The 14,026-nt window shown below is 32.8% G+C and overlaps 1 protein-coding gene across 1 annotated transcript; it reads left to right on the forward strand.

The window, feature by feature from the left end:
- Nucleotides 1-768: 768 nt before the first annotated feature.
- Osi5 (Osiris 5) lies at nucleotides 769-9,155 on the forward strand. Its single transcript, XM_068769294.1, has 3 exons — nucleotides 769-1,060; nucleotides 4,863-4,978; nucleotides 8,967-9,155. The coding sequence occupies exons 1-3, from the start codon at nucleotides 769-771 to the stop codon at nucleotides 9,153-9,155; spliced, it is 597 nt and encodes a 198-aa protein (XP_068625395.1).
- Nucleotides 9,156-14,026: the final 4,871 nt, after the last annotated feature.

Raw genomic sequence — 14,026 nt, forward strand, 5'->3', positions numbered from 1 at the left:
TTAACGAATATAGGTGAAATAAATAACATAACGAAAAGATAAACAGAATCAAAATGAGATATGCTTAAAATTACGATTGTTGTATCTATCTTTTTCTTCTTTTCAGCCGATGGGCGCCTACTCCTCGAAAGATCACCACGCTGACTGGTTTTGCGCTGCTTACATCAAGTGACATTCCGCGACCTCAACTACGATGTCGGTCCCCCTAGCAAGCCTTACTTACCATGCCGCGTCTACCGCCTCTTGATCACCACTCGAGAACCTTTTGGCTCTGTATTATGTAATTATACAAAAATATAATACAAGGATGTGAAGAAATATATAAACATTTAAACATACCTGTATTAATACATACTTGTAAATATTTTCATAATTCCGTCAGCTTGGAACTGTTAACCAACACTATATGTTTTTCATCTGGTTTTCTTTCCTAAAATATGAACGTCAACATTTCGTCGGTAAGATGTTTACTGCTTAACATAGGCCTCATCATAGATGTCCAATAAGACTGGCTGAAAGCGATCTCAATTCATTTTCTTTCGGAGACCTTCACTGCCGTCCCGTGGCCTCTACTGCAGAATCAATAAATTAATATTTAATTAAGATGTACGAGCAAAAGTTGCAGAATGACCCGCACAATTTTTTACACCCGCCGCTCCGTCAGGCCAATTGCTCCGCGATTTAGGTTTTCATTTTTTCGAAAGCTATCACTATAAAAGAGTTTATGCCTCCCTTTCTAGCTTATTGATCAAACGACTCTTAGAGAAAATGTATCGGGAGATCGCCGCGGTACTGGCCATCGCGACTGTTGGCCTCGCTTCCTTGCTGGACGGGGACCTAGACATAGCGGACGGTGTTAAGTTAGTCGGTATACCTGTGTCTAACAGCTTGGAAGATGAGAGCAGATCGTTTGGGAACTCCCCGATATTCCGGATGGCGAAGTTCCTCCAAGGCCACGAGCTGCACGTTAAGCTGCCGAACATAATCGAGAAGGAGAAAATAAGTCAACTACTAGCGGAGTCGCTAAAAGTAGTCGACGATAATTACAAGAGTAATAACGGTAAGTAGATTACAGTGATAAAAAATACATACACACATGCACACACCCACAAACATAAATACTTTGCAACTAATTGCAGGCCTTTTGTGGCGGGTTCGTAAGAACACATTGCAATATAAATTTCGAACACATTGAATTTTTCGATAAAAATAGAATTAACGAATTTAAAAAATTAGTTTCAGTTTTTAATTTTTGCACATTTATGTTGTTACTTCATTTCCGCATTTTTCCTCAAAGGTGACAAAAGGTAGAGAACAGTTTCAAAACATCGACTTATTTTGACACATAGTATGCCCTCCAAAAAGAAGAGACATAAAAGGTCTGTTTAATAACATATACCGATATGATCCAAATCTAAAAAAAAAAAACAGTGAATTGTCATACGATTAAGTTTGTGTATTGTCATACGATTAAGTCATACGATTAACTTGTAATTTTGTTGCTTTTTGCTAACACTCGCCTTTGTTAGTTAATTATGCGCCTATAAATATTAATGAAGTATTTCTGCTAATAAACCAGTGCTACTGTATAAATTGGACTTTGCTTTGTGAAACGGCATTCAATAGGAAGTGACATCGCTCGGAAACAAATAGCTTCTCTAATAATTCCTACACCATTTAGAGGCTTTTGCGCCAAGTAATATATATATATAAGGAACGCCCTTTTAAACATCCTAAGAAAAGCAATCTTATTTCGATTAAATAAATAAAATAGTTTTCTTTCACCCCAAATTTGATATTTCTGTTAATAACTAGGCCATAATTGTAAAAAAAAAACTTTTAAAAATACTACCAATGTTTTAGGGAGATGAATGTATTAACAATTTCACAGATATTTAAATTGAAATTTAAAATACCTCTATTCATTTATTCCCGATAAGTTCAACTCTGGAGCCTTTAAGAGTAGAGTGAACATGTTTCACCTTCGTCTTCATTTTCGTTTTCTTTCCATCCGGTGAGATGGAAGACAAACGCCTATTCCATTACAACTATACAGAAATTTAAGTAGACATTTAAATCGTCAATTATTTTAAAATACCACTCACTCGGAATGCTAAATCTCCCGATAACTACCTGCCTGAAACTTGACAGTTACTCATTTTACATTTTAAATTAAGTTTTTCAGTATTTAATGTATACATTATGACATCTATCTTAATGCAAATGAGTCAACATACTCGTACCAACCGCGTTTCAATAAACTAAAAACTCCTGAATACTATAACGAGATCATTTATTAACAAAATTTTTATTTTATATTCTAAATTATGAAAATGTTGGTCTAATATTTATTGTGGAATAGTACACCTGATTTATTTCGTTTAAAATAAACTGTTAAATGCCCGAGGGTTTTTCATGCTTGTATATATCCAATCTCTAACTAGGTTATATTGAGGCGTTAATTTCCGATGCAATGCAATAATTGCGTTATTGTTTATAATACTTGTATCACATTCAAAATCGTAATGGCTATATTGATTAAACAATATAATAGTTTTCTAATCTTATTAAATTCAGAAGTGGCCTTTATTTGTAAAATTACTTTAGTAAACTCTGCTGCCAGTCATTTTGTAAAAAGTGGCTGTATAATTTTAAATAAAGAACAAGTAGAAACCTTTAATCTCAATATTAAAAACAAAAATAAACATACTGTATATAGACCTACTTAAGGATCCTACTACACTATGCGCGAATATTCACGCGCTCCTGTTTATAAACAACTTTACCTTTTTTTACGTAATTTATGGAAGGCAGGATTTTAAAAATAGAAAAGTTTTTAATTTTATCCTATGTACAATATTAAAAAACAGATAACATATAACTGCAAATGTATATAAAAACTTTATTTAGTTTATGACATAACTCAGGTTAAACAGCTTCGTGAATTGTATTTTGATAATTGCAATTCAAAAGTGACTATATCTTAGTGAACGACATATTGAAGAAAAATATATTGAGATTAACATATTAATCTTACATCAAATTGTATAGTAATACGGGAATGCGCTGTCTTGTTGTCTTACCTATCATATATTTAAAAAAATAGATTTAAAAAGGGTATACAGAAGACTTGATATATGTTTTCATTTCTTTTACAACATTTTAGATAGAAGTCTCTAGCACAATAATAGGTAATCGTTTTAACAAAATAATTATTGTTCATCACCATAACTTCAGAACGACTTGATTGATTTCATAGTATTTTTATAAGTTTTCCAATACATAGTAAAATATTCTTAAAAAAATATTTGATATGTTGTAGAAAATTAAAATTTACAATAAATAACAATTATTTATTATATGGACGATTCGAAATTTACGCTTTAGACAATAAATTTCCTGCAAGTCAATATTATTTTAATAGATGTATCGATCAGTATTTATCAAACACATCGGTTTATAATTAATTTATTTTTCACTTAATAAATAAATAAAGTGATTACTCCTATAGGTATACACGTACCATCCTAGACATTGTCATCGTTTAATATTAGGCAAGTCAAAGGTCAAAAAATTTACCTAAAAGCTATAAAAAAAAATCATTCTCAAAGTATTTTTGTATCGGAATACATCAGGCAATAACTTCTGACGGTAAAAAGCCGGAACGGCTAGTGTATATTATAAATTTATATCCATTCCTCTCATGCCGCGCATCGGACTTTTTTATTTTATTTTCTAGACCCTGTTCGTGTCTTATCGAAAATATAAATAAAAATGGCCGAATTGCTGGAGCTGATCACATTCATTCTGCGTTTCATTTTTATTTATAGATTACAAACCGTGTTACAAATTATTTAAAATCGTCAGTGATATTTTCAGTAATTTTAGTGATTACGATTGTAATAAATACTGTAATTCTTATACATTATTGTTATAAATATGCGTAAGCACCCTAAAACCTGTAAAATTAATATAACTCATATATAATCTGAGGCAAATTGAGTGACAGAGAGGACTTATGGTTCTGGAGTAGAGACCACTGATCGCAAAGGTTGTTTTAGTATCTTAATGCTTCAAAAATATACTTAAAATAAGTATACCGCATATTTAAAAATACTGCAATGTTTGAAGACAAAGGCCTTTGACCAACGTGTTTTGATGGTGATGACATATGGATCCGAGACGTTGTCATTTACAACAGGCCTCATAACAAGGCTCAAGATCACCCAGAAAACAATGGTGAGGGCTATGCTTGGAGTTTCGCTGCGAGAATCAATCAAAAATAACGAAATCTGTAGAAGAACCAAGACCACCGACGTAGATCGAAAAATTGCGTGATTGAAGTGGCAGTGGTCGGGGCACATCGCTCGTGCAATCGATGGCTGTTGGAGGCAAAAGGTTCTCGAGTGGCGACCACAAGCCGGTAAACGCGGCGACGATAGGCCCCCCACTAAATGGACCGGTGACATTATTAAGGTCTATGAGGCCTATGCCTTGCAGTGCGCGTCTGTGGGCTGGAACAACGACTGTCTTTACGCATTTTGTTTACCTAATGGTCTTAAATACGGGCACGTTTTGTCGAATGAAGATGTTGTTCACATCAATTAATAAAATATGCGCCGCCATTAAGATTTATGTAGGAAAAAATCGTTGTCAAAATCAGAGCGAATTTTAAATTTGGAATAGATATTTTTACGGTTAAATTATCGAATTTTGAAAATAGCTTATAGTTCGACGGTGTTCCATGGACAGTTTTTTTTTACTGAGTAGCCTGATGTGGTATAGGTTTTCATTAAAATGTATTCTTAATACCTTAAGCTAATATTACGGTAAGAAATTCACACAAGGTTGTTTTTTTTCAGCAACTGGCCGAGGCAAAGGCGACGGCGGGGGCGGTGGTCTAGCGCTGCTCGGGCTGATGTTTGCAAAAACAGTCGGCGCTGCCGGTATTGGAGGCTTGGGTCTTTTAACGATGAAGGTATAATTCTTTATTTAAATTTTCCTCTCATCAAAATAAAAAGATTCTCTGTTCTCCAAATTCTAAATTCAAAACTATTTATTAACTCTCTCAAAAGCTCAAATTAAATATTTTAAACTCTGTATTATTATATAATACATAGTTTATGAAACTTAACTAGTAAAAATATACATATTTTCAGGATACAATACCAGAAAGCGTGTAAATAAACATGAAATAAAATATTCGCATCTTAATTCTATTAATTGAATAATCCATTACAAATAAATAGGTATTAATTTAATTTTTTTTGCTAAACCACAATATTTGAGCGCTCAAAGTTTTACAATACCCTCAAGGATAATGAATTTATATATTAACATAGAAAGAACATTTTTTTTAAAGTTAAGAATTTTGTAAGTTTTGATAAAGCTTCCAAATGAATTGCTCTACTTCTGTACTAGATATATTGCCAAAGCGATCACAAAAAATACGCTCAAGTAGATTCTAGTTTTTATGAAAATAGACTCTTCTAGCGTTCTTTTGATTATGTACACAGACGATTACTCTGTGTCTCTAAGTAGGCATATTACAAAACAATGCATAACCCGTTTTGTTTTGTTTTATGAAAGACTAAACGATGTCTCCTCGATTACTAGAGCGCGGCAAAAACCTCTTTACCTTGTCTATAACTTTGATTTACACCATAAATGCAAAACAGAATATTTTCCTTAAATTCACTCTCGGTTTATTTATTTATCATTGTATCACTTTGGGCTTCATTGAAAATCGTGAAGCCCCTCAATGAGCTGGGAAGAGGTCTTTGCTCGGGATTTCTCTATTAAATCGTATCAGTAAGATGCGTAATAAGCGCAGAAATGTGTAGATGAACAAATGTAACTGATATATTCCTAGCGAATTGGCAAGTTGAAATAGCAGTGGATAAGCTACATAGCGCATAGAACAGATGGTCGCGGGAGCTTTAAAATTCAGAAGTGGAGACCACGGGCCGGAAAATGTAGCATAAGACTTCCTCTACCAAAGTATACGACGTCCTTGATAAAGTTGACGGAAAAAGCTTTCAAGCAATTTTCAACCTGTCGTCTGGATGTCTTACAACTTGAATAATGGTTACGATGAAAATGTTTTTCAATACTGATGTTATAAACTTAAATAACTATTCTATAATGTATAACAATATACTACTAAATACCATAGTATTTAAACATTTAATACCATTTTTTATTATATAGTACAGTACATACAATTTCACTCAAAGTACCAGAGTAAATTTCAATCCTGTCACGACTCATCATCAATATCATTATTTCAGTTTAGATCGTCTACTGCTGGACAAATGCTAAACCATAGATTTACAATAGGACTGATTGAAAGCGAAAAACGTCATTTTCGACGACTTTAAAATGGTTGTCTGTCTTCCATACGAGTTCCTACATAAATTAAATGTATTAATTTATAATGTCTTTTTTGAAAGAACAGGAAAAAAATATTCCATACGGCCTCTAAAATTAAAAAACCTGTGCTAATGACATTAACCGTTATAACGGATGTGGAACAAGTCAAATAAAAACAAACAAAAGTTACCTCCGATAGTATAATCTTCCAAATACCTAACCAATTACTTCTATGAATCGAATTTTTTGCTTGTCACTCTAGTGATGAAAATATCGTTATTTTGGTGGTTACTGGAAAGAAGAGTTATAGGAAAAACTAATATATTCTTTTTGCAGCTATTAATTATATTTTAAGACAGCTAAATAACACGGATACGGTTAGGGAAATTTTAATCTTCGTGGTTGATATCTTTTGTGAATTTACAATTTCTTTGAACACACTGCTTGATATCCGCAAGCTTACTCGTAATTAGGGAAACAATCGTACGATACAAATACAATCAGCAAGTTATAACAACTTCGTCAACAACAGGTCGAGCTAGAATTATTGTAAGAAAAGGACCAATATTTAACCACTTCCGCACATGCAGTAGTAGTTGTGCAACAAAGTGCACCGCCCGCCCGCCCGCTGATAAATGCGTATGCGGCAATCAATGCGAATCACAAAACTGCCACCGCCAAATCACTCAACGCGTGTTTCACCTCTCCACGGGGCATCTTCAGGAGTTATGTTACACCGATTAGTGCCAAACATAGAGTGCTAAAATTATTGTTTCTCCTACTGCTACTATTTCTGCCCACTCTTTTGCGTCATTTGGATATTGTGTGTCGTTTTAGCCATAAAACTTCTACTGCAAGACATAGGTCTCCCCTATTGATTTCGCTAAGTCCTGTTAAAAGCTGCCTGCAACCAACGTCTTCCTTACAGTAACAAGACTCATACGCTATGTTTTCGTCCAAAGCCTTTACTCCAAAATCTTAAGCCCCAGCATATAGTACATTTTTCACTAAATATTTCGTATGATATTTATTTACTACTAGTTTTAGAAAATATAAGACTTAACAAACGGAACAAAGTCCACATCCATTCTCTGAATCCGAGTCACGAGACAATTAAACTTAGAGATTCATCTATTTTTCAACGCTAGAGTTTCTAAACGACAACAGTTATAGCAATGCAAGAGATAATCACGAAAGTAAATGCAGGCGTGGCGAAGTGAAACGCTACTCGTTGGACGGCGCTCATCTTTTTTTAATTTCTTTTGCCTTCTCTAGTTACTCATAATGTTTATTGTAAATTTGCATTTCTTTTATTTCTATTAATAAATATCTAAATAATTTCAAATTTAAACCTAAAAAAACTTGGTGTGAAAATACGATTACATAAGAATAAAGTGGGAGTTGATTACAGATTATAAAAACAAAAAAAAATTAATAATTAGCGTATTCGTTGTCTTCCTCGTCATCAGTCGATAAATACCCTCCGCTTGTTATAGGATCCAAAAGATCTAAACATTGCCACTATGATCAATCTTGCGCTACCCGTATTCAGCGACTTCTCGACTTTGATGTATTTTATTAATATATAAATAAATTTGATATAACATCCCCACACTGCTACAAGTATAGTTCCTCTATGAAATTGTATAATAATTATTTTGTATTTAATAAAAATAAAAGAAGTACTGCCTTAATGAGATTAAGCTATGTAAACCAAACGGCAAGTTAAATATTAAAAATTAAAATACAAAGAATGTCATAGTGGAATAAAAAAAGAAATAGTCTAAATATCTTATGTGGTTTTTGTACTAAATATATGCGGTGTGAGTATAATGCTTTTATCGTTTTTCGGTAGCAGCTTCAAAACTTTTAGATCACTATGAAATATGTCACTTTATATATTTCCAATTGGAATACGAAGTAACCAACATTGAAAATTATAGCAAACAACTTAATTTCGTTGAATTAGTTATTTATATTTCTAATAGGTGGCGCTTTCACAAATTTGTGTGAAATGTTTTTCGTAATTTATTTAACATAAGTGCTTATTTGTCAATAAAAAGATTTTGTACCGTGTAACGATAAAGTAACCATTCGGAAATAATTCACATTAATAAATTGTTTCTATTGGGATAGAAATAATCAAAATTAAAAACTATTGCGAACAACTTCATTTATTGTATTAGTTATATATATTATTAATAGACGGCGCTTTCGTAAATTTTGTGAAATTTGACCTATTTTCTTGTTTGTCATTAAAAACGCTTTTGTATCATGAAAAGATAAAGTAATCACTCTAAAATAATTTACATTAATTTATTGTTTCTATTAGAAATTGACCGGATAATAACTTTTAACATTACAAAGTCTACAGGAACAAATAATTAATTTTAATATGCAATAATCCAAATTTCAAAAATTGATAATCGTTGTTATTTATAATTTCTGAAATTTTGTTCTTGAATAGGGTGTTCCTTATAATTATTAACAACAGATGAGTTATTTATTTACTTCTTTGAAGCTTTTACACCTATACCAATAATGCGGATAAACATGAATGTACGTATATTTCAAGAGAATGTATATCGTTGCAGGCGCTGGCACTATCAGCTCTAGCTTTGATGCTCTCAGCTATTGTGGGCGTCAAGAAGATGGCGTCCCACGACGACCACGACGATCACCAGGTGATATACGCTGGCCATCATGGACACCATCGAAGAAGGCGGGACTTGGACGACACGCCTTTGCCTTACAGAGGCTGGGCGGAATATAAGAAGCTCTAAAGCAACACTTGATACGTAGGGCTTAAAGCGAAATATTTATTCAATTAGTTAAATAAGATTATGTATAACGAGGACTAAAACAAATATTCATCTGACATTTTAAGTCAAGGAAATTATTCAGTTGTGATATCTCAAATAATAAACCACCCTCCTTCTTGCGTCGTATCCCTAATCGCTGAGAATCATGACTCTTTTTGGGATGTTTGTTCAGCAACATGTTACGATACATGTGTCGTGTCGTGTCTTTGGCGGGGTGTGTTGCCTGGATGGACGATAAACTCCAGACCGAAGCTATGCGGTCCAATCAGGTCCAAACCAAGCTTAATACCACAGGAGCCGAAACAATAGACCATAGACCATTGATTACTAAACTGGAAAGAACACAAGCGTGTGTTGTACATAATTTGTAATGGGTGTAGCTTCTTGAGTAAATAAGACTTTCGATAGATGTCCAAACTAGCGTTTTGCAATAATACACTGTCAATGTTTAGAAGTCCTGGAGTCAGGAAATTCTCAAAAGTGTAATTAGCTTCAGTGCAAAAATTACATAAATAACTAACAAAATATATGCACTACAAAAAATAAGTACAATTTCATTAAAGCAAATAAATGTATTTGTCTTATTAAAGATATCGAATGATTTTATTGAGTATCGACATAAAACAAATGCTTGTGAAAATAAATTCTCTGAATTGTCATATCGTTAAGTAGTAAATTATTTAATTTATTTATTTGAAACAGTATTATTCCGCAATAAAGTTTTTTATATGAAGTTATATGATTTTTATTTTACTTTGTAAAACATAGTTGATTTCACGTACATCAATTAATTCCTCCATCTTTCTTTCATCGGATAAAAAGACATACGAATTCACCACATCAATACACAGTTGGAAACCCTTGAAATCGCACTAAGCGTTTTGATACTTCTTTTATAGTACGAACAGCCAAGACACGGCTCAACCTACCGAGTTTTCAGTGCAAACAGTGAAAATATTTCTTTTAGGTACGTATGTATCATTACAGACCTCGTCATCACTTAACATCAGGCTATACAGAGGTCAAATGCTCTTATGAATAGTAGAATGAAGATTTTGGTATGAATTTTATAATAAACGTGATATACTAAACTTAAAAAAACTGGATTAAAAATTGATTTAAAAATATTATCATTATGAACAGTCACAAATATGCCATTTTCTTCAGTTTCTTAAATTGCATTAAAAGTTAAGACATTGCTAATAATAATCAGAACCATAAAACTGCGCAAAAAAAGTAGATATAAACTTTTAAAGTGCAATAAGTATGTTGTATAAAGTAAAACTTTGAAAGAAGATGCCACCAAAAACTCCAAGATGATCGTGAGGCATGTTTCACCCAAGATGCAGCCATGTTTTTAATTATGCTATCCCATAACTAATAAAACAGACTACATATAATCGGTATTAAGGCACCTGTAAATGTTATCCGATCTCAACGGAAACTATGCCGGATCGTATGTCACAGGGGACGCCAACCCTCGATAATGACCCTCGAAGAACGTTGTTGGAAATTCTTCCGCTACAAACGTCACCACAAAGAGACATAAGCCGCGCAACTGTGGGATCCTTTCATAATATTATTCGCAGCAGTCTTTTTTTTCAGTTAGGATAGGATAGAGAACTGTGGGATTGTATTTATATAGTCGTAAAACAATTTTATTTCTGTGGGATTACCCTTTTCGATGCGCCGGTGACGATAACGTAATGTTGCCCGTACGGAACCATTCACCACCTTAAGTTCTCATCACCTTGCTGTAATGTAAATTACATTACATAAGGATTATTAAAAAATAAGATACGGTAATATTTAAATTTGTGTAATGGTATATAAAACTCGTGAAAATGTATATCATATTTTTCTGTTCCGTCGTTAAATTTTATTTTTATTTGAAAACTTTGATTAGGCAATTAAAGTATTCAAATAAAAATAAAATGTAATTTTAAATTACAAGCATCAAAAACGTTAAAAATGGTCCTCGGTTAAGGTTTTGATTTGAGAATTATTCGTAACAACTATAAATATCAAATTTGTATCACTGTGAATTTTATCACAAGCATCAAAGTGCCTTTCATTTTACTATTCTCTTTGAGACGAAAAAGAAAAAACGGTAACTCTGAACAAAGTTAACAGAAGCATTGCAAGCGGTTTAAATTATTCTCTCAGTCACGTAAAGGTTGAATGGAGCTGCAGTAACACCTGTATCTTACAATAAGAGTAACCAAATTGGTTTAAAATACAAACAGAATTTATTCAACCCGAAAGAGGTCACGCTAAATGATGCCATTTCGATAACGGTTCTGTAATAATGTAAAAATAAATTACGAATGCGGCTTTATTAAATATGTATCCAAATTAGTAATGTTATTAATTCACTGAATTATTGCTAAGAGCAATCCTGTCGTGAGCTTGCGATGGCAAATACATATGTGATATGAGAAACGAAGACTCAAAAGTCCCTAGAAGAGTATTTACATGAAATTTATAACATCAAATGTCAATATTTTATGGATAACATAAACCTTTTAATTGAAACAATTCCTTAATACATGCAAGTTAATAGAAATTGTTAAATAATGCAACTTCTTGAAGTTTCAAAAAAATGCTGATTTCGTTAAATAAAGTTAAGTACAGCGCCATCTTAGTAATAACTTAAAAACTAATGCAAACAACTTAATTTGGATAAATATAATAGTTGTACATATTAATCATAGATGGCGCTTACAAAAATTAAATTATTTTTGGAAGCAAAAAACGTTTCTTACTCTCTTCAATCACTATTAAAAATTTACAAAAATTAAATGTTTAAGGTACCTTTGCAATAAAGTGTTTTCCAACACCGTTTTACGCGGTTGATTCATATTTTAGGTAGGACAAAGGGAAGATTCTTATTGTGGGGTTTCTATTTATCATTAAAAAAGCTTTTACAATAATTTCAAATCAGTATGAAGTTTCTATCAAGTGATCACTTCCTAAATAAGTTACATTATTTTATTCTCACCAGATAAACTAAACACCTGCAAAACTCCTGATTTCTTCTATACACATACAAGAATACATAATGCTGTGAGTTATGATGTTACACGTTAGAGAGCATGGTCTATATAAAGAGCGCAACGCACCCGTTGGTGAGGTTTCTACGGCAATAAGGCCTTCGCGGGCAAAACATGGTACCGCTGGCATATAAACATGAAAAACTTTTAACTAATTTAATTTAATTTGAAACTCTATTGTACACGTATCCAAAGAAATATATTGATTTATGATAACTTTAAAAATACAACTAGGCGGCGTATCACTCAAGGCATGTGTATTATGGAAACTGAAGCGCAAAGAGATACATACATATATTTACTTATATACAAATACAGGCATACATTTATGTAAGCAGGTTAATTGTAAATAGGTTTAAACGCATTAAAGGAGTCTATAAAGAACCCATTTGACGGCAAAAAGCTTTAAAGCTAGTATTTTCAATCACTGTATTGAGTAATCATTAAAAAATATGTCAAAATATGTTGTTCATTGCTCGATTAAAATGAAAATTTGTTTTTCAGTTTTGGATACGTCTTCATATTTCTCACTAGAATATTTTTGAGACCATAAGAAAAATATAAATCTCTTATGTCCTCTTATGAGTGTTCGCTCTATATATATCTTAATACACATTTTCCATAATTTATTTAGATGTGGTAGTCAAAGAAGGGATTCTTAACTGGTGTAAAAGAATCGAACAATTACATTATATTCTTGAGATTCATCATTGTCATCATTTTAGCTGTAAAACATATACTGCTAGGCATAGGCCTCCTTGATACATTCCCAATAGGATCGGGTGGAAGTGACCAGCAACTGTCAGTCTTCCGTTCGTCTGTCCATCTTGTCGGTGTGAATATGCCAATAGGACTAAAAATGAGAGACCACGATACAACGACATATGACATAGTCACGTTGGTTATAGACTTTCCATTTTAGGTACTGAGAATTACGATACGAGAAGAAGTCTCTAAGTTACTCGGACTCTGTCTACAAGGGTTTGATTTGATGATTAATCTAAGTTGGATTTAGTTTGACTGTTTGCCCCAGACATACGTACGACTCAAAAACTTTAAACATCGTGGCTGCAACTTATTTTGGCATGGGCATCGTGTGAGCATCGTGCTGTGTTCCTTCATTGATTATGTAATAAACATTTATTACATAATCAATGGAGTAAAATAATTGCGTAATAAATATCCGCGATTCATTCGAATTTGGAATATCAAAATAATACGTTACCAATTTAAAAACTTCATTTCATTAATTTAAACCAAAATTTACCACTGTTATTACAATAATGACAATGTGTATTGAATTGATTGATTGAAAGAGCATTTGTGAATTTATTAATACATCACAATTAAACTAAAGAGTATTCGTTATTTAATAATGTATTATCTATTAATAAGTTAGTTAATAGAGATCCTTATATGAAGTCTCAAGGTCACCCAAAGAGCAACGGATAGGGCAAAACTAGTAGCTAATAATAATGATCAACGAAAGAACTGAGGTCACCGTTGTAACTCGAAGATATGCTCGAAAGAAATCGCAGTAGCCGGAGCACATTGCTCGTCCAACGGACACTGGAGGTAAAAGGTTCGTGAATGGCAAACACGAGCCAGCAAGTGACAATTTTTGAGGAAGGCCTATGCCTAACAGTGCGCGTCTATCAGCAGACATGATGATAATAGTTTTTACTAGGCGGTGTACAAAGATAGAAATTCTAATGTAATAACTAAATCTATAAATTTTGAACTTTATATATCCTGAAAAAAAGTTGCTGACTGTACATG

Source organism: Battus philenor, unplaced genomic scaffold, assembly GCF_028537555.1.
Source record: "Battus philenor isolate CCGP_79_NKW_IND1 unplaced genomic scaffold, ilBatPhil1.0.hap1 SCAF_28, whole genome shotgun sequence".
Classification (NCBI taxonomy): Eukaryota; Metazoa; Arthropoda; class Insecta; order Lepidoptera; family Papilionidae; genus Battus; species Battus philenor.

Bases quoted from the DNA above. Each gene is read 5' to 3' on its own strand.
- Osi5 (XM_068769294.1), top strand. From the start codon at position 769: ATGTATCGGGAGATCGCCGCGGTACTGGCCATCGCGACTGTTGGCCTC. The intron at 1,061-4,862 runs GTAAGTAGATTA...GTTTTTTTTCAG, and splicing joins TAATTACAAGAGTAATAACG to CAACTGGCCGAGGCAAAGGC. The intron at 4,979-8,966 runs GTATAATTCTTT...ATATCGTTGCAG, and splicing joins TGGGTCTTTTAACGATGAAG to GCGCTGGCACTATCAGCTCT.